Source organism: Ambystoma mexicanum, chromosome 4p, assembly GCF_040938575.1.
Source record: "Ambystoma mexicanum isolate Mex_15411 chromosome 4p, UKY_AmexF1_1, whole genome shotgun sequence".
Lineage (NCBI taxonomy): Eukaryota > Metazoa > Chordata > Amphibia > Caudata > Ambystomatidae > Ambystoma > Ambystoma mexicanum.
In genome coordinates this window covers 127,392,740-127,414,587 of record NC_090927.1, presented here as the reverse complement: position 1 = coordinate 127,414,587, position 21,848 = coordinate 127,392,740, and the positions used below count along the sequence as shown (strand labels likewise).

The 21,848-nt window shown below is 45.4% G+C and overlaps 1 protein-coding gene across 6 annotated transcripts in view; it reads left to right on the top strand.

Annotated features, from left to right (window-relative positions):
* Positions 1-20,570, top strand: part of DPYSL5 (dihydropyrimidinase like 5) — a 531,970-nt gene extending 511,400 nt beyond the window's left edge. For 5 of the 6 annotated variants that reach the window (XM_069605551.1, XM_069605549.1, XM_069605550.1 and 2 more), the window contains 2 exons: positions 2,159-2,251; positions 15,096-20,570. In XM_069605551.1, coding sequence (XP_069461652.1) covers positions 2,159-2,251; positions 15,096-15,181 — 179 coding nt within the window. In that variant the 3' untranslated portion in view covers positions 15,182-20,570. The remainder of the gene's footprint in view (positions 1-2,158; positions 2,252-15,095) is intronic. The other variant, XM_069605553.1, reaches the window with a different exon arrangement.
* Positions 20,571-21,848: the final 1,278 nt, after the last annotated feature.

Genomic DNA, 21,848 nt, shown 5'->3' with positions numbered 1-21,848 from the left:
ATTGACCACATTTGCAGGGAATTCTGTGAAATGAGTCAGGTTTGTGTTATCTTGTTTACAGGAAAACATTTCACATCTACAGGTGAAAGTTAAAATAATATGAAAAGAATGCTGGTTAGCATGTACTTCCGGAAAAGTATGTCTCACAGCATTGGCAGTGCATAAGGAGACTGTGTAACACGTTTCCTTGTTAAACATTCCTGTTCACGTTTCATAGAGGGATTCAAAAGGATTAGTGCACCAATCAGAACTCAAGCCGTAATGTACTATTAACTAGATTAATGCACACATGTAAAATTGAAGATCATGGAAAGAAATGTTTTCATTTCCATTACATCTCTGTGATGATGAGTAAGCAAATTACAAATGTTATCAATAGAAGTATCATTCATACCTTTGCACAAAGATAAGGCAATGTTACACAACGCTCTTACCAAATGTGCTGTAACTTTTCATACAGACCACACACTGATTTACCTTCTTTCTTTAAAGACCCAAGTACGAAATCAGAGGTTTTGCAAATACTTGCAACCATGGTCTACCATATAGGTATACAAGAGGGTGACTACGAATGTGCCTGTATAGTTCACCCTAGAAGCCAACATGCTAGTGGAGCAAATGCTACAGATTCTAATTCTAAGCCTATACAAACATGTCATTAATTACACAGCAAAACCACTAGATAAACTGAAGTTTATCTTCGCCCTTGGGTGAGGATGAATGAGGTCATAGCAGATAAAGAGCTCGGGGTCTCGAGCACATTTAGATCAAACCAGTTCAAACCGTTCCACGGGTTTATTTTTGCAGAGAACGTCTGAACAGGGAGGCCCAGAGTACAGCATCTCCATTGCCTCCACTGGTTGAGAGGGAGGGGCTCATATTTCGACTTACTGGGATAATATGTATGAAATTGTCATGAATTGTTGGGATGACTGCTCGAGAAGGACCCCCAAGCTGATCCTGCAAGGAGTGTGGGGAGGGCTGGGCTTAGTCAGGTACAGAGCAGTGCTTGCATCCACTTCCCATGGGGTTTGCTTAAAAGTACATTGTCACCAGATGTGCTGCCGCCTTGATCACTGCTGTGAAGAACTAGAAGGAGGGAAACAACAGATGCATCTTCTTTGGGAAAAGAGTGTACTGTTCCAGGGGCTGTCCCCAAACACATACTTTTGGGGATGATAGAAAGAAGTTGGATGACTCAGATTTACCTCAAATATGCAAAGGAAACGTTTGCTAAAGATGTACATAGTGGTTGACTGTGAGGTTCCTGTAGAATATGGTGACATTTTTATTTTTCTCCTTTTTTGGTCGCTTCATGGCTCTCTATGGGATTTGCAGTTTCATTTCTTTAATGATGACATTCTTAAATCGGGATATGTGAATCCAGGCATCGTATATAATATCCTCTATATTACTGCACTTTTATTTAAAAACATAATAAAAACATTTTTATAAAGACAAGAATCATTAGTAGATCAAAACGGTCTTATTAATTTCTGTTACCACATAATCACACCCACCCTTGCATTTTGCATGAAGAATAGTGTTTTGAAATCTAGAGACACCATGCAAATCTAGAAAGGATTAAGGCTGCAGAAGAAAAATACTACTTACCTGTAATAGTGATTTTGCATCTAGATATTTGTAAAGGACACACATGGAGGCTACCCATGTCATAAAGATTTGCAGACATTGTTTATGCACCATCACAAACAGACACTATGTGACATAAAAACCTTACTTTGAAAATGACTTATGTGTGGGCATTGTAGGGTTGGGCTTAACATCCTAGAGAGGCATTAGCCACATTCTTCACTTTGCGAGAAATAAGATTCAATTTATGAACTCAACCACTATGCAATGGGATTATGCGCAGAATGTGAATGTACGATAGGCATCAATCTGCCAAACTACTTCTACAGGTGAAAACAGTTCTTTTTAATATTCCAAGACAGGTCTTTTTATTGAGAAGGAAATGTTTTTAATAATTCATCATTGTGGCATTCATAAATGTTCTGTAATATTACCTTTCCTTTCATTACTGGTTTACAGATTACACTGTTTGTGATGTGATGTTGTCGAGCTTTGCAAAGCGCTCCAGTGCCTCCACTGGGCGTGACATGCTCTTTAAATAATTTGTCAAACAATGACCTTACAGGGATTCTGCCACTTGAAGCACCTGGGAAAGCGCTAGTAGAGAAACTGAAGTTTGTGGGTGAGCTAGCTGTAGAAGAGAAACAGAAGTTTTTGGGTGAGTTTGTTTTAGTAGAGAAACACAGGTTCATAGGTGGTTTAAGGCTGCTTAAAACGTCTGCCCATGTGAGGTAGCACCAATTTCAGATGATATTAAAGCAAATGTATTCTTCCTGTGTCGTTCCCAAATGAAACCAGTAGACAAAATAGCATGCTATGAAGTGTAGCCTCATAATTCGGGTCTCTGTTTACCAGTCTTTTACAATAATCTACAAGTCCATCCTACTGAAGGTAAGTGGCTGGGTCAAGCAAATTGTAGCCCCGCTTTAATTTTTCTCAGCCCATGTCTGGTGACCAAGGGATGTTTCTAAGGCTGGTCATTGGATGGGAGAAAACACATGAATAATCAAATGTCTCCCACCCACCCTTCACAATGGCAGTAGTGACACTGCACTGCCTTATGCATGTGGATTGCATTGGAGGTTCTTGCAGTTTTTGAGATATTGCATAATATTTATTTTATTCATTTTATATAGTACATTTGAGCCCATTCACACCTCTCGTGCATAGCTATCAGACAATTAAAACAATTAAAATAATATTTACAAAAGTTCCAGACAATATCAGAAACGGATTCTACGTACAACCATAATTTAACCATATAATAAATAAGTGTAACATCATAAAATTCATTGCACAACCCTGAAAATCCATATTAAAATCAAAGCCATATGCAAGCAATATTGCCCTTCATACATTACAGAGGCCATCACAATTCAACAATAAGTGTTTAGCAGCTTCCACAGCCAATTCTCCTCAGAACCTACACCTTTGATGATCTCTTGGGACCACAAGTTGACCTCCTATGGCTTCCAAAGACAATACATTATTGAATGTAGTATTCATATATCTTCTTAGCGCCCAATTGAAAGGATATTCTTTCAAATAATTATTTTGAGGGCAGTGATTAATGTAGTGGTTTACGTATTGATCACTAAGAGATCTAGTGGTGAGATTGATAAGGTTCGGTTCACAGTCAAATTCCCGTACAGCTTTTTTAGTCACCACCTTGAAACCCTTAGCAGAGAATAACAACAAATCAATGGCAGGTATTGTTATAACACTTATTATACTTTTTAGCCTAGATACAGATAGACCAGGGTAAACATGCACTTAGATGCCAAGGTTCTTACTCATAAATGTGTCCGAAGGGACGTTAATAGGGTTTCTAACGAGGTTAAGAACATTCGTGCACATTGCATTGCATTGCTGACACTCAGCAAATTGTTCTCTAACAGAACGTATTCAATGAGTGTGTTCATTCTTAAAGATAGCAAAGTTCAAGACGCCATATAAGTGTTGCTTCACTCTTATCTCAAAGTTTAAATAATGAGCATCCCCGTTTAGGTTAGGATCAAACGTCACCCCTAGGTACACATAAGAGGGCACCGTTGTAAGACTTTATTCCCAATTTTTTAATTGATAGAAGGGGTGCAGGTTTTCCTTCGACTAAAAGTCATTGACATAGCTCTAGAGGCATTAATACTAATACCATTCTTGAAAGCATAAGTCACTCAGTTTATTCCATGAACATTGTGGCCGCTTTACAGTGCCATCTAATAGACGCGGTCATCGACGTAGCACGGCCATTGTAAACATCCATGGCCAGGTTTTACCACCAGCATCACCATCTCAGACTGTGTTTCACTTGTTTTGCCAGCCATATATAAATTAAATAGTATTGGCGACAAAATAGTTCCTTGTTTTAACCCAACGTAAGTGGGGATAGAATCAGTAGCCTCCCCTGTGTGATTGTATCTAACTTTAGTCTTTGTATCCGTGTACAGGCTCATGATCATATTCAATAATACATCAGGAATCCCCATCTCATCAACTTTTCCCATAATATTCCTTGTTGAACTGCATCAAAAGCAGCCTTAAAATCCACACACACCCTCTGATCTCTCACCAACCAATAGTATTCAACTGTATTTCCCAAGGTTAGAATGTTGGTTAAGGTTCCGTTTCCCTTCTGGAAGCTGGTTTGATATTTGGGAATCAATTTGATCTCGGTTGCCCACTTTTCTAATTCAATAAGCAAGACTCTACAAAAAAATCTTCGAGGCATCTAGCATCGTAAGCATTCTGTAATTATTTGCCTCTTTCCTACTACCTTTTTTTATATCTAGCAACAATAATACTTTCGGTGCAAGATTCTGAGATGGCCCCAGTTAAGGTAGTGTGTTTTTTCGATTACAACCCTGCCAACGTATGGGATTCACAGGGACTCCCCGAGTAGGACATTGACCCAGTTAAACTAATAGCATTAAAGATGATATACAGCGTATAAGTCCAACAGTCAGGGTTTAATTTAATCAAATCATTACAAATCCCATCTGGGCCGGGGACCCTAGAGCTCTTATGGGAAGTCATGATTTTCTCCCAACTCGAAGATGGAAAAAGTGAACTTCCATCTCACTGTAGGGGGGAAGTTCCGAGATGCCCGAGAGCTCCATGTTGCCACTCATCTTTGACTACACCTATCAAAGGAAGCTGCCAAACTACCTTAGGTCTTACCAGCTGCCAGAAACTTTGGAGATTGTTTCCTGGATGGTGGAATGCAACATTTTCCACTGTCATTAATTAAACCTGTTTTAAAAGATGTAAAATGTTTGCTTTAGTCCTTTGGAGGTGGGAACTTTAAAATCTGGGGGCCCAGAAGAAAAGTAGTCAGCTGTAGGAGACCAGTCATATGTGTGAAAACGCTCACAAACTGCTGGGTGCAGGCGCACCCCTTGGGAGTGGTGGCATGGCAGGAGACGCCCTGGAGACCAGTGGAGAAGTGCAGAGCGTATGCAGCGGGATCCGAAGCTACAAGAGGCTGGAGGCCGGTGGCAAGCCGTATGAAAGAGGCCAGCGGGACCAGGGGAAACGCTAATGTGAGTCCTGTTTTGCTGAGAAAGCACAGCCGGGTGTGTGGGAGCCACAGAAGACCGCTGGAAGGAGACAAGAGGGACCTCAGAGAGAGAGAGAGACCTGTGATGGCGGAAATCCTTTCAAGGAGCCGTAAGACCGACCAGTGAATGCAACCAGACAAGGGGAACAGCGGGCTGGCAGGCGGTGACAGAAATACTGCTAAGGACATTAAAATAAGCCTTTTGAATACCAAGGGAAATGAAAGCAAGGCATTTTGAATAACGAACGAAAGGAAAGCAAGTTAAGAACACTTGCATCTTGAGACGAGTGAAAGAAAGATTGTGAATCATGCTGAGAGGAAACTTTTGAACTACATTGAAACAATGAACTGCATTTCCTGAAAACAAGTGCTAGCAAAGCCAAGAGAGCACAGAGTAGTATGCACGATATGAGAAATCCAGCATTGGCCACTGCCAAGAAAGTGCAAAGAACTGTATATTATAAAGTAACAAGCATTGTCAAGAGACAAGGGAACATAAGGAAGTGTAACAAGTGCGTAGTGGCCAGCCAAGCCACACCCCAGTGTCAGAAGAGTGTGACACATGTGACTGAGGCAAGCCTCACTGCTGAGGAGAAGCAGTGGACTGGTGTTAATGGAAAAACAGTCAAGGGGGGGCTACTGGTTGCGTGACCTGTAATGGGTGGACCATGTGGTCCGACAACTGACCGTGTTGCCCTGAATGGAAAAGTCACAGAAAACATCAATGACGAAGCATGTGTTGTGCAATGACCTTTTTGTAACCTTGAAGTCAAGTGTAGTTTTGAAAGCTGGAGGATTCAAACTCTTGGGGAAGGGAACCCCTGTGTTTTAGAACTACTTCGAACTTGGGGAAGGGGAGCTGATTACAAGCCAAAGAGCTAGAAGAAGCTCTGAACTTTACTTTGATCACTATTCATTTTTGATGCCGACATCCCTAGACATTGTATGCAGTTAGCTGTGAGGGCAAGAATAGGTTTCGGACACAGACAGTTGTTTTACTTTGACTTCCTGAACCAGACTATCCTTAGTTTTCCTTAGGTAAGGAAATCCCACCTTAGCAGAGGGCAAGTTAGACATTACTCCACCCTGCCTTTTGAGTTAATAAAACTTTATTTCAAATAATTTGAACCTGTTGCCTGTGATGATGCCTTCACAATACAGATTCCCAAGGAGCTGAGTAAGACAGCCCAATCTTTTCCTCGATTGTCCCATCTAGTTTGTGTTAATGCACAAGCCTGGATACCTTCATGCACTGACAAACATGCTGGCTTCTTTGAATTAAAGTCACCCAATAATATAATATATCTGTTTTGAATATGTTGGGGAATCAAATCACGTACATCACACATCAGTGATACATTCAATGAAATATCAGGGGTAGGGTATACATTTATAATTAAAAAAGAAATAGTTGAGAAAAAACCAACTCATTTGAACGCAAATGACTTTCAGTTTTCACTCCCCCGAACATTTCTGGTAACCCGTACCCCCCCAACCCATTAATTACCTGTTGGCGGCATACCTCTGGGTGTGTCGCCGTCTCCTGCATGCCTCTGCAACGCCGGTTCTCTTCACTTACGTTCATGGGAACCGGCGCGGCAAGGTCCTCTTTTCTTTTTCTTTTTAAAAAAATGTAGTTTAATCGATAGCGGGGGGAGACCCCGGCAACCCTTATAGCATAATAGTGAATAAGAGTGCAGGGGACACTCCCGTAGCCCCTGCTCCCCTTTGTTCACTATAATAACACCAAATGGGGGATTTATTCGAAATCTTCGGCTGTATGTAATTTCCGTACTGACGATTTTTGAACAAATCTTCCATTCATTTTTTTTCTTCGAATATTCATATGGATTCCATTGGTATATTGACATCAGAAGCATGAAAAGCGAAGTCAGTGCTGCCACGGGGTTGGACCTTGTTAAGTGCAGGCTGCCCTCATGTCTGAGACATTACTATTGTAGCTGCCCGCCATCTATGATGCAGAGGCAATGTACATCTCCCTGCATGGCAATGTATGGATTGAGGGGATGAAAATACTGGAGTGCTTTCCGTTAGCTGATAAGCTCAAAGAAGCCAAATCATAGGATAATGCAAACAGAAGTCAAAACAACATTGAAAGTCACATGGGGGCGTGGCTACATGGGCGCCTGAGTGGACGTGTTCTCAGAGAGCTCCTGCGTATCCGACATTGATCCTTTGAAATGGAAGTGCTTTACCCTGGTAATGCATGCCTGCAGCACACCTACAGAAGCATAAATATCAGGGGTATAAACAGAGCGTTGTGACAGCTCGATCCACGGAGGGACAGGCGAGTTGCAGCTGCTGGAAGAAGTGAGGAGCTCAAGTCTCAGAGGGGCACAAGATGGCGGATGGCAGACAAAGGGCCATAAACTGACCGCTGCGTCGCGGTAGAGGTGGCAGGCGCGGCGCAGAGGAGACTGAGCCTGTTGTGTCCGCGTGGGACAGGAAGAGTCCAGCGTGTGTGCCGCTACTGGAGGACCCGTGTGGAGGGGGGTCCTGCCAGACCAGGAGGCTGGGACTGTGGTCCGTGACATGTGGAAGTGCAGCATGGGATCGCAGATGGCACTGGCTGTGGGACGCTGCGCAAGGTTGGTGAGGATTGGCCCCAGACTCGCTGCAGCGGCGGAGCATTGCGCAACGGTGTAGCTGCCGCTCTGTGTTCGGCGCCCTGCTATTGAACTCCGGGGTTGCCAGTAGAACGGAGGCCCCCGCGGCGCCTGGACCTGGCTGGGGGTGGACATGGCAGGCGCATGAGGGGGGGCGGCATCTGCCCTGCATCGGCACAATGGCAGCGGATGGGTCAGGGCCCAGTAAGTGCAAAAACCGGCCATGGTGGGCCCAACATTGGAGGAGTGCATAGATGCCCGGCGTGGGGGATCTCATCTGGCATGGGGGGCCCAAACAGACAGTTGCTGTGCCTAGAGTTCAGCATGCAGCTGGTCTCCCGACAGGCGTCCAGTGAGCGCGGATGTACGCGCGCCTGCATCTGTGGGCTAAACTTGAGGAAACAGGCCCGAATTACCGCAGCACCCGCGGCAACAGAGCGGCACCCAGCAGGAAGCATTGGCTGAGGTGAGGAGGCTTAGGAGCCAGGACCCATGGACACGAATGGGCTGCACTGGGGCCGGTGACACTGCGTGCCAGACGCTTGGACGGAGCCGTGGGCTCAGCCTCCTGCAGGAGGTGATGTGAATGTTCATTGCACAGTGCCGGGGCCCCTACACATTAAGCCACGAAAGGCGGACATGACAGCAAGCCGCTAAGATGGGGCTCCAGTTTTCAGTGGACTAAACAGCCCAAATAACAGGGTGGAACAACACAGCTCAATCCAGGGCCTGCACTGAAACTTGGGAGCACGCTCAACGCAGCCTGCTCATGAACTGTGCCCGGTGGAAAGCGCTACGGATACCAACGCCAGGCGGGAAGCTACAGTACCTTGTTGGGGCTCGGGGCTGGCGCGCGTGGGGCTAGCAAATACGCCTGAGGACCCGAACATAGTGGGGCTGGGGCCCGGAGCTTGTGTGGGTTGAATAAGCCCGCTTCATCACGTGGGAGGACACAACCCATTCCAGGAGCAAAATAGGCAGCCTGCAGATACCCCTGACACGGTCTGACTGGGCCCAGACACTAGCAACCGTCTAACTTTACTTAGGCCGAGGGATATAAGTGGTCGGGCTTGCCCACACGTTACTGATACAGCACGATGACCAACAAACCCTTAAGAACAAAGGGCAAGCAGCCCACGCTCAATGACTATGCCAGAACATCGCCGGGTGCAGAAGGGGCCAGGAGCAAAGACAAAACCCCTGTTGGGGGCACAGACACCATGGGCGCGAACCAGGAGATCCTTGCTGCAATTGCGGATCTGAAAGTGGCCTGGGAGACCAAACTGGGACTGGCCATGAACGAATTGAAGGCGGAACTGGAGCTCAAAGTCGGGGCAGTACAGGAAGAGGTGAACCTTCTTCGGCAGGATGTCAGGACACTGGCGGAGCGCACGGGGCCCTAGAAAAAGAGATGGCCCCGAATACAGCAGACTGCGCATCCCATAAATCGGAACTTCACGCCCTAGGGCAGCGCGTGGGCAACCTGGAAAGCAGGGCGGAGGAGGCAGAGGGACGCCCCCGAAGGAATAATATTCGCATCATGGGTTTGCCGGAAGGAGCTGAGGGATAACACTCTACGGAGTATATTGAATCTATGCTGCTGCAGGAGATAACCGGAGGAGTGTTGACCCAGGGGTTTGCTGTGGAAAGAGCGCACAGGGCTCTGATGAGGAGGCCGCCACCGGGAACCCCCCGTAGGCCGGTGATAGCCAGGATCCTGAATTATCGGAATCGAGAAAAAAATTCTTGAATTTTTTCAGAAGGGCGGAACAATAGAAAGGGGGTCGGCAAGAATAACCGCATACTCGGACTACAGCTTGGAGGTGCAGCGCAGACGCGTGACTGTGAAAAGAAGATTGCGGGAACCAGGCCACAAGTATATGTTGATCTACCCGGCCAAGCCTAAGGTGTTCCACAAGAACAGAACCCTGTTTTTTGAAACCCCGGAGGACGCCATGGGGTGGCTGGATACGCAGAGCTGCCCCCAAGAATCGGAAATCCAGACAGGAGAAGGAGCAGATGAGTAACATGTGGCTGCGGCACCTAGGGTGTTACAGCCTAAGACAATGGGACTTGAATATAGCATAAGACATGGCTTATGGGAAGGTGCTGCTAGGGCTATACATGCATGCATGATCCGATAGTACCGAGAAACCTTGATAATAGTGGGGGAGCCTTACAGAGCCAACCATCATATCCCCACAACGAGAAGTTTAGTTAGGTCACCGGTAATCCGGTGACACCCTGCGGGGTTCCTGACCTCGGCATTCCGAGGCAGGACCAAACGCGGGGGGGCCTGAGATCCAGGGATGGAGCTGGGCACTTGTTGGGGTTGGACGGGCAGGGGGGAGGGAAGGGGTTGTGTGCAGTGGTTTGAAGTTGGGGAAAGGGGGAGGGGGAGTTTGTTGGGAGCGTGTGGGGAGCGAGCCAAACTTTGTGTCATTATGGGCGGAAGGGGAAACTGGGAGGCGGGATATCAAATAAATGGTGTCAGGTAGCCTCAGAGTGGTGATCTGGACCGTGAGGGGCCTCAACAGTTATCTAAAGCGTAATAAAGTAATGATGTACCTAGGAAGGATGAAGATTGATATAGCATTATTACAGGAAACCCACCTCACTAGGGAGAAACTGGAGGTGGTCAAGAGGAAATGGAGGGGGAGCATCGCAGGAGCTACACATTCAGCTTACGCGAGGGGAGTCATCATATGGGTGGCACCGCATGTACCGTTTCAGCTGATTCGTTCGACGGTGGACCTGGAAGGTAGAATGGTTGTAGCGCAGGGGATGCTGAAAAAACGGGAAATGAGCATTATAAATTTATACGCCCCTAACCAAGATATAGCGGCTTACTTTAGGACTCTATATGGCAAAATTATCCCCCTGCTGGGTGGCGCGATCCTATGGGGAGGGGAGTTCAACTGCACTTTGAATCCCAAAATGGACAGATCAGACTGTAAAATAGACACACCCACCCCGGCTGCTAAGGCATTAGAGGCCCTGCTGACAGATTTTAAACTTGAAGATGTCTGGAGGCGGCTGCACCCAGCAGACAGGCAGTACTCGCACTATGCTGCACCACATGACTTGCACACGAGGCTGGATGTGTTTTCCGCTGCTGAGTTAGTAGGAGAAATGGTGGGCGTGGAATATAAAGCCAGGGTGCTTTCGGACCACTCCCCCTTGGTCCTGGAGTGGCGACACCAACCCCCTAGGGCGAGGATCCTGACGTGGAAGCTCAGAGCTGAGGCCCTGCAGGATTCGGGATTCCGGGAGGACTTGAGGGAGGCGATCATTCGACATTAACACCGGCAGCGTGCAATCTGTGGGAACAGTATGGGAGGCATTCAAGGTAGTAGTGCAGGGTGTAGCCATTAAAAATCCAGAGGGCTCCAAGGAGGAATAGCACGGGAATTGCAAGAAACGGAAAGGGACCTGGAGGACATGATGCGCAAGGGCGGTGCCTCTCGGGAGGATGGGGTAAGGATGAGGTTGCTGCAACAAGCCAACAGTGAGCTCTGGGATAGATTATGCAAGTTGAACTATAAGAAATATGTGGAAAGGCAGCATGCGGGAGGAGACAAGCCGGGCAGATTGCTGGCCTGGTTATATAAAAATGAGACATCACAACCTGTGATTAGAGAAGTTAGGGGTGACGAGGGCCAGATCTGGGATACCCAAGAGGGAGTAAACAAAGAGTTCCTCAGATACTATAAATGTCTGTATGAGGACGTGGGGGAAGATATGGATCAAGAGATCCAAGAAACACTAGAAGACATAGGTTTGCCCTCTTTAGATGACTTGGAACGGCCAGACCTGTATTCCACAATCACCTCAGATGAACTAGAGACAGTGATCCAGCACCTGCCTATATGCAAAGCTCTGGGGTCGGACGGGCTCCCCAGTGAATTCTATAAAACATATAAACAAGAGTTGCTCCCGCCGCTGCCGGCCATGCTTAATGAGGCTTATGAACGGGGTGGGTTTCCAGAGTCCCTATGGGAGGCGGTGATCATCCCGCTCTTGAAACCAGGCAAGCCAAGCACAGACTGTAGGTCATATAGGCCCCTATCGATGCTCAATCAGGACAGTAAAATCCTTACAGCTGTGCTGGCTAATAGGCTTAAGCGAGTCATCGGCAGACTGATACACCCTGACCAAACGGGTTACGTCCCTGGCAGAAACATAACTGACAATCATAGGAGACTTCACCACATTATTGACCAAACAGAGAAAGACCCCGGCGAGTTGGCAATTGTCTCGCTGGACGTGGTCAAGGCCTTCGATTCAGTGAGGTGGCCTTGGCTGCTGGCAACCTTGAAAGAATACGGGATCGGGCCGGGGTATCTGAGATGGGTCAAGATGTTATACAGCTCCCCAATTGCAAGGGTTAAAACGTGCGCTATAATCTCAGAGAAATGGCAACTTAGCAGGGGCACTAGACAAGGATGCCCCTGGACGCCCATGTTATATATCCTAGCGTTAGAGCCACTGGCAGTCTGCCTCAGACAACAATACGGGGAGATAGGGATCCGCACTGCAGGAGGTACGCATCTTATATCATTGTATGCCGATGACATGCTTTTATATCTGCGCTTCCCGGAGGACAACCTACAATATGTCCTGGAGATGATAGAACGTCATGCTACCCTCTTGGGCATAGCAGTGAACCCCAGGAAGTCCAGTGTGTTCCCCCTGGTGAGGTATAAAAGCACCCCACTAAGAAGCCTACCTGTTTTGCCAATACCTTGGCGAACCGAGACGTTTCGATACCTAGGTATCGATATATACCACACGACAGGGGCAGAACACAAACACAATATGGAAAAGGCAGTTGAAGGTATTAAAAATAGCATGGGATTTTGGTCCAGATTGCCCCTGGCCATGATGGGGAGAGCGGCTCTGCTTAAGATGGTAGTCCTGCCCAGACTGCTACACTTTTTTGTAAACATCCCGTATGTGATCCCTAAATGCTTTTTTACCAAACTGCATAGCCTGTGCAGGGGTTTCATATGGCACAATTCCAGGAACAGGGTGGCCCTCTGGAAACTACAAAATTCGTGTGATGGGGGGGTATAAACCTGCCGAATTTTGAGTTGTATTACTTGGCAGGACAGCTGCAATATGTGGCCAGGTGGTTGTCTGAAGAGGAAACGGCTGAAGCCAGGCTGTTGCGCAGAGATCCTGCTCCCTACTTCCTCAGAGAGACAGTGTGGTTGCCTAAACAAAAGGTGCTAGGAATGGCGAGACTGTTGGTGCTTGGCTGGGAGGTGTGGCGCAGAGCATGGCAAACTGTGGGAGACCCAGCCCCGTTCTCCCTGCAGGTGCCGTTAGTGGTGTTATATGGGGAAGACTCCCAACTGATAAAAGGGATCCGCAGATACTGGGAACCGGTGGGCTTAGCTACCCTTGGAGATATATGGCAAGAGGGGGAGGAATTGGACTTTCAGAGACTAATGGAGGACACTGGGGTGCATACAGGCCAACACATTACTTATTCTAGAATCGTTAAACGGGTGAGAGAAAGGTGGTCTGAAGCAGTGCTTGCGGAACAACCTGATGCTACCATAGAGACGATGTATGATATCTCGGAAGGTGGGCATGAAATATCTCGCATATATGAGTTACTGGGGACTAGGGCGGGGAAGGAGCTGCTACAACTGAGGCGAGACTGGGAGGAGGAGGTGGGTGAACCCATGTCGGATGGGCAATGGGATAGAGCCCAAAGGTATCATAAGAAGGTGTCCCGAAACGCGAGACTTCAGCAGATTCAATTATATGTCACTCATAGTGCATATCGGACCCCCGGCAAAATTGCCAGGTTTGGTGGCCCGGCAATACAGAAATGCCCTAGGTGCGGGGAGGAGTAAGCTGGAATGCTGCACATGTTTTGGGCTTGCCCGGAGGTGAGAAGGTTCTGGACAGAGCTGAGGACACGCTTAGCAGGAAAAGGGGTTACGCTGGATGTGGAGTCAGCTTGGGCATGCATGCTTGGGGGTTTTACCAGACCGCGCAACCTGAGGCACATTAGTAAGATGAAGGACCTGGCCTACATCTTGGCCAAACGGAGAATCGCAATGTGTTGGAAAGCGGCCCATCGGCCTAGAATTGAGATGTGGTGGGCAGACCTCATGAGCTGGGCAGAGGCAGAAACGGCTGCCTGGTATGAAGCAGTCACCAGGGATGGGGAGAGGTAGGTCTCCTAATAGCATGGAGGCAATTGGTGGCCTCAATGGTGGGTCCCTCCCAGGCTGACCACAGTGACGATGACACGGAAGAGATAATGGCAGTAGACACGCCTGAAGATGTACTGGTGGATGACATGGATACAGGGGCTCAAGTTAGAGGGGTAGGCGGGGGGAGGACCGAAGAGTGCATTCTGCAATGCAATGCTTGAAGATTAATCACGAAAGTCCTTATTGTTTGTAATGTTTGGAGTGTTGTTTATGAAATAACAAAAAATATTTAAAAAAAAAAACAAACACATGAAAAGGTACTGCCAGCGGAAAAGAAGAGTCAGCGTTGTGAAATGCCCCCCCCCCTTAGGCCAGGGGGTCATGCAATTTACGAGAGGTGGCCATTTTGCACTGAAATATTTCTCAGCACTAGAGGCGATGAAATTAGACCCCGACCCAAGGAAGGGAACAATACCAATAACCAATGAAAGTTTAGGCAGGAGACGAAGTTGGGTGTTCCGTGTTAATACCAGTAAGCAATGAAAGTTTATGCATGAGACGAAGTTCGGTCTTCCGTGTTAATGCAGGAAAGTGTAGACTTTAATTGACCTCCCAGTCCATATAGTCTATGCTCTCAGACAGTTCCTTTAAAAATATATTCAAGCTAATAAACCCATTCAGTGGAGCAGTCCATTGAACTTCAATGACCTCCAAAAGGTACTGCTCAGTGAAGGATTCTACTGAAGAGCCCCTAAAGATGAAATTGGCTTTTGTCCTATAGAGATAATCTCCAAAATGAACTTGTTTTGTGAGTGAAGGGGCAGAACACTCCCCATTGTCCTTTGAGTAATGTGTCTGTGTAAAAGGTCTTCTGTGAGGTTCCGCTAGAGTGTATCTAGTCGAGGGGATGACTTCCACCATTCTCTCTGATTCCGGTTACCTCGTCTACTTAGAGTTCCCCATCCCACGCCATCCATTAAAAATTGTCTTTGTACATGCTAAGGGTAATGAGCCGCAGTAGAGCATACAGAACACATGGGGGAGTAAGAAGGAGCAGCAAATATAACGATTTAAATAATGTGACGGCAAAGAAGCCTGTCAGCCTCTGAGGCACACTGACTGATAACCTCTGTATCTGTTTTCCAGGTGCCCAGGTTGACGATCATGTCCCGAAACGAGCGTCTGCCAGGATTCTCGCTCCCCCCGGTGGGAGGTCTAGCGGCATATGGTAATACCCACTGATCCCCACATGCTCCACAGTTCCCAGCACCACACACTCTTCCTCACTCCACCCTACCCCGTTTCCAAACCCCTCCTCTCCACTTTGAAAAGGGATGCAAGAAAGACACCGCCACTTCTCCACCGCGACAGCCACGCCACATGGGAAATGCAAGCCTGCTTTGGACTGACAAGAGAGGGTCATGTCTGAGCCCACTTCACCTTTGGTATCGACAAACATCTTCGTTTGACCCCTTTGGCAAGATGCTGTCAGTATTATTGTCCATTAAGAAGGCCTGACAAAGCTCTACCACCAGAGAAAAAAGACGGACAGGGAACGATGAAACCAGACTGTCTTGCCTAGACTGTGGTCTACAGAAGACAGACTATCCACAAGGAAAAAGGTCCCTCCTCCTGTAGGTGGAGGGCTTTCAGAAAGACCGACTGTGGCCTGCACACCTGATATATTCCAGAACCTAATCCTTCGATGAGGATCCTCTTACCATGGTAATGGCCTAATTAAGTCAAGAAGTGTATTACTAGACCTGCGACTGGTGACTGAGACACAGGGATGCATTGCTTTGTGCCTTTTACTGCACGGGAAAGGGCAGGCCTTGCCACTGAGAATTACTGTGATGCTTCTGTGTATTTGTTCTGCACAAACAGGTGCTCCATTGTACATTTGTTGAGATCTATGTTATTAATCTAAATGACCATCAGACACATGCACGCTTGCTGCCAAGACTATTCGTAGCTGCCTTGACCAACATACGTCTTTACAAGGGGCTTCCGACTGTTCTTGTAAACCAACTCCAGGGCTTCTGAAATTCACATTAACTGTTAAAACAAGTCACCACCCTCTGGTTAAAAAGCCTTTGCACTTTGGGAAGCAGCACCCACACCATCTACCCATACCATCGGAGATATGGACTCCCTCTGAGGATACAACATCCGGGCCTCGATTGATGGCATCCTGTTTGTAAGGAAAGACACTTTCTGTTATGGGCTATCTCTCGGTCTCCACCGGTCTCTGTGTTTGTGTCTCTCTCTTTCTTCTCTTTTGGTTTCTAGTTCTCTCTGTCTCTTTCACTCTCTGTCTCTCCCGTTCTCTCTATGTCTATTCTTCCGCCAAGGACATAGTAAAATGTTGGTGCTTCGTTGAGGCCACCAGTCCCAGTCTTTAGGAACTATCTTAGTCGACTAGTTTTTTCCAAGCCCACAAGACGTTCTTTGACATCAGTTGCTTATCATTTGAATATGTCATGTATCCATGACAGCTTTGGCGTGTATCCATGACAGCTTTGGCGTGCTTGTTTCACCTTTCCTGAAATGGCAGCGGGCGGCGATTACACCTCTCAAAATACATGCCTCCATCGACTTTCATTTGATGAAGGCCTTTCAGAGGAAATGTACAGTGCTACGTCATTCTCCTGAAAAAACTGGGGAGGCACCTGTTTGTAGCACTTCCTACCAAGAAGCCCCCAAATATAACGGCTTATTATTGTCACTGACGTACCAAGGAAGTGAGTGTGGGGCAATGCATCTGCAACTCAGGAAGTATGGCTGGGGGATGGGACTTGTGTTCCCTTCTTCCGCCCCTGAGTGTAATTCTACAACTACCCCAGAGTGGCCTCAGTCCTCAGGTGCACATTGCCTCACTGAATACTCAAGCACCTGCTGGACCGGCCAGCAATATGACGCCTGTATAATACTTACCGCAAAGCCAAGCGAAATGACTTCAGATGTAGAGAGAAAGTAAAGTACATGATACACCCATCGATCGATCCGTACCAGACTTGTAACACAAAGCTTTTTCGTTCTTTGTAGAGCTCACGCTTAATTCCTACCTACAAATCTCCACCATTTATGATTATCATTTAGAAACTAGGCAGAGAGCAATTTCTACAGCTGGACCCTGGTATGAGTGTATGATGGAACTGAAACATTATCTGTACAAACCCAAGGGCCCTTTGAATTTGGCTATTGAATGTGTGCCACTGCTGCTTGAAGCTTTGTTGTCTCCAATGGCTGCTTGAAGTTCACGCCAGTCCTTTCATTGCTTTTTTAGAACAGTTTTTCACAGGGCAATAGTCTTAGGCAGTGGGTAAACAAATTAAACACACCGGACCTGTGTAGCCTCCATTTGCTACAGTTACTTAAATCCAAATTCAGTTTGGGGGCCAAAACGATGGATTCGATACTGCTCAAACTTTGAATACAAAGTATTATTTCCAATTAAATCTGACCTAAACTTGCACTGCTGTACACAATTCTGCACTGAATCGGGAGACATCCAAATTGATTGTTCAATCAAATCTTAATACATTAATCAGCCAATCAAATTGGTTCTTTATAAGTTTACACCTATGCTTGCTCCGATTCACATCTTGTAATTGGGATTAGCCAATCAAATTGGCTGATTTGTATGTATTATCTTAGCAAACCTAAAACTTGGCTAATTCTCGGTTTAAAACTGGAATTAGCAAATTAATGTAGTAGCGTCAAAACATTAAAATGTCATTAGCCAATTACCCTGGTGACGGACTGATAACCTGAATCAGCCAATCAAATTGGTTTATTCGTGCGATGTAACTTTATTTAGTCAATCACATTTCTGAGTTCAAATCAAGTTTAAAGATCACAACATGAATCGGCCAATCACCTTTGGCTTTTCAAAGCTAAAAGAATTAACTATGCAGTCAAACTGCCCGAATCACAGCTTTATTCAGCCAATCAAATTGGTGGAATGGAACATGAAGCGCTATTACCTGAATTATTCCCAAACACAACTTCCTCATAGCAATTGTTATAATCAGAAATCTTTATTCCCCACTCTGTGACAAATGTACAGAAGAACATCCCAAGTCAGGCAATCAGATTGCCTGATTCATTGTTTGCAATTTATATGAGCCAATCAAATTGGTCGTCTGGCATCTTACAACCTGTATCAGTCACAAGCGGTTCCAGTTCAAATTCTACCATGAGAATACAGTTCAAAATGTAAAAACTTGTACCAGCTAATCAAATTGGCTGAGTCACCACAATTCCTGTTCTCCCTGAAGTAATTTTTTTCTGCTGGATATGATATGATATGGCATTTATAGCGCGTCTGTACACAAGTGTGTCTAGACGTGAGATTACGTATTATAATAGATTCCGTTTCTAATACAGTAATCATAATTTTATTCTTCAACTAAAAGGGCAGTAACGCCTCCATGGAACACACAAGAAACTGAGCCATCTCTTAAAACTTTAAATAATGACTCATCTTATTACCCAGTGGTACTGGTATCAATCTCTTAAGGGTGAACGATTGACCCCTTGATGCTGGATTTAAAGTTGTATATTGCATACAGATGTCCCCAATGTCTACTCATTCCCGTGAACTATCTCACCCTGCAGAAAGATGGATCATCTTGGAATGTAAAAGGAGAGACACATCCTGGGTGATTGGCAAAGCCATTCCGGATTTTGCAGACGGCCAAAGATCCAGTCACACGGGGAGTGAACAGGGAGAGGGAGGTAGCTGATCCCAGTTTCCTAATCCTTGGTTGTACTGTTGTGTGCTGAGGCCACCCTTCTTGCACAGTTGGTTTTTGGCAAGAAAGCAATCCTTATCATTCACTGGCGGCGTTTTTTTATTAAATGGTACAGGTGACTGGGCTGATTTCTCATTTCAGTCTTCTGGACCTTGCACTAGTATGTTTGGAGTCCATGGCAGCAAACAGTTAATGCTATTCTGGGGGGAGTGTTCACATGGTATCTCCTATTAACTCTTTCAGATGCATTAGACCCGGTAAATAGACACATTTTGAACTATGCAGTGCAGAACAGGTCAGAAAAAGGGGAGATGAGAAATTCCCTCCTCTTTCGTCAATTTATTTTTCGATTCGAGTGTCTTCAAACAGAGTTGTAGGATATGGGGTGTTTGATGGTGGAAGACCAGGGCTGTGATCCGCCTCCTGCAAAAGTTCCACCATCAGTGTAAGTCAGATTGGCCACTGATAAGCCTCACATGCCGGCTCCGATTCGATCGTGGGACAGCTGTTCAAAGACCTTTTAGTCTGAGAATTCCAGATTCCCCGACAAAGCGGGACAGCTGATAGAGGCGACAGGCAGCTGCGCTGTCAAAGGTGCTAGATCTTGAAACTGTTTTGGCACCATGTGAAAAACACCAAACAGGAGGTTTACGGTATTCCCTGATAAAAGATGCAAGGACGCATTCTCAAGCTAAGATGGTGCAAATCTGGGTCAGCAGGCTATTTCAGATGCGGTCATCAAATTCAACTGTGATGCGCTTCAACAAGGCATAACGGGAACACACAACATCTTCTGTCTGCAAGGTGGTGGTTGAACCACAGAACCAATCCTGAGCGCTGAAGGATTAGGGTTATTTTCTGATTGGCAGGAAATTAGCTTAGGCATCATATGCCCCCTTATTTTCTATCTTTTACATATAAACAAATCAGACACCAACAAAGTTATGGTGGGTTTAAAAAGGCTTGGAAAAAACCCTACCACTTGAAATAAATTTGAAAGCAGAATTAGCCATTTCATCCAAGACACACAAGTGATATATATTTGTATGTGTGTGCATTAGGCGCAACTAGCCTACACATATGCATGGGCCGTGTCCAAATGTCAGGTATTTTTGGTGAGGACAAGAACTCGCATGAAGGGTCGTTCTGCAGGAGCCGGCCATGTCTTTACTCATCCGCTATCGAAGAGGCATCACCTTGTTAGGGTTTGCTGATTTCTGGAGATATCCGTAATGTTGAGACTGTCTGCCTCTTGATTGGTTTCTGGCAGTTGATTACATTATCATGTAATCTTGAAAACCTCAGCCATTATCAAGGAGGGTGAACAGAAATTGGCCCTATGTCATCCAGACAATAAATTGAAGTTGGTTGGTCGGTCCCATGAACAAGTGTTTTGAGCATCCTTGCTTTTCAGTCGACTATTTGGCCTATTCTTCTTGGAATTTTGTGTGTGTCTGTTGAAACTGCAGTAACTTGTACATGTTGTGATAGAAACACTGTCTGCGGTAGACCTCGTGCTGCGAGAATGTTGTACAGTTAGACGACTATTTATGATTTTCGCAATGCTACGAGACTGAACAGAGAAACAGGTAGAAAGGAAACATGGCCCGAACCAAAACTCTTTTTTTTTGTATTTTAAGTTTTTGACTGAAAGTAAAAATGATGGGCTGCTGTTTGATTTTAGATGGTTCCATAGTGAACTTGTGATATTGAGGAAACAAATGACAGTACGTCAGTGTTATGGTGCTAAGAGTGTGTCGACCCAAAGATCACACCACTTCCCAGTGCTGTAGCCTTCTGTTTCCTAGGAGGGAAAACATTTTGTTTCTGTTAAAGATTTTCATTAAAATGTTGCTACTTCTCAGCTACTGTTCATGTGTGATTTATTTATGGGGGAAGAGTACTAGTGAGTCATTCAATAAAGTAAACCTATTGCCATTTCATGTGACTCTGGAAGCATCCAGTGACTGTGATTTCAACCAGCAGACAACATTAAGTTATACTTCTAAGAGATGTGTCAAGTTTGAAAGTTGTTTTGTGGAAACAAAAGTCCCACTATACAAATAACTCATTGTTAAACTTGTATACGATCATTCCTTTCATCAGAGGTTAAAAGGTCCTCCAGCTGGACAGCAGAACTGCAAGATGATGAATATTTTTCCAGATTTGCAAACAATAGATGCGCACATGATGTCATGCCTAATTTATTCCCTTCCAGATACTCAGAAACCATTCCTTGATAATCACAGGTAATTTCATGCATGTTGCGGAAATGTTTGTGTAAATGCATGTCTGACGAAATCACTTCTACCCCGCAACAGCACAAGGATGAATATTGGCTAAACTGCCCACTCAAGTAAGTTCAAGTTTATTTTGAATGCACAATTAAAAACACATACATTAAGACACAATAAAATGTAAATGCCAGATACAATTCCAAGAGAAAACGAAATATATATACACTTCAAATCATCCAGTGCTAGTTAATTATTTTCTAATTTGCATTTCCTGTGTCAAGAAGCCTTCCAGCCCCCAACAGACTCTCGGGTCTTGGGTTTGCATAAAAATAAGCAACTCGACCTTGTCTCAATTTCAGTAATCCTAAGAGTGGTATTAGAAAACATGTATGTGGTAAATTATGCAATTTACAAATTAAATAACATATGCATATTAGATTAAATAGAAATGTTGTCACATGTTATTCAATGCCTGAGTATTTAAGAAAAAGAGAAAGTTGATGAATACATAGTTTAGTTATTAGTTTTCAAGCAAAACTGATGGGAACTAATTTAGGATACTTTATTGTGTTTGTACCAGGACCATACTGATGCGGCAAATAACTATGACCGTCGCCTTATGATCCTCTAAATATCTGAGTTTGTTTAACTTTCAGTGCCTTATTTAACATTATCCTGGACTTCATATTTGTCAACTCCGGTTGCAGATATAAATGACCTAAACCAATATCTAACAGACCTGTTATTAGAAAACCGGAACCATGGGATATCCTGTATTTTCTCCATACTTAAAACATCCTTTAAAATAAACGTATTCAGTAATGTGAGCTCATTAGGCCATATCGCTAGACATAGATGAGCTGGGGCATACTGAAGTTTAAAAAATAAATGGTTCCGATTGATTT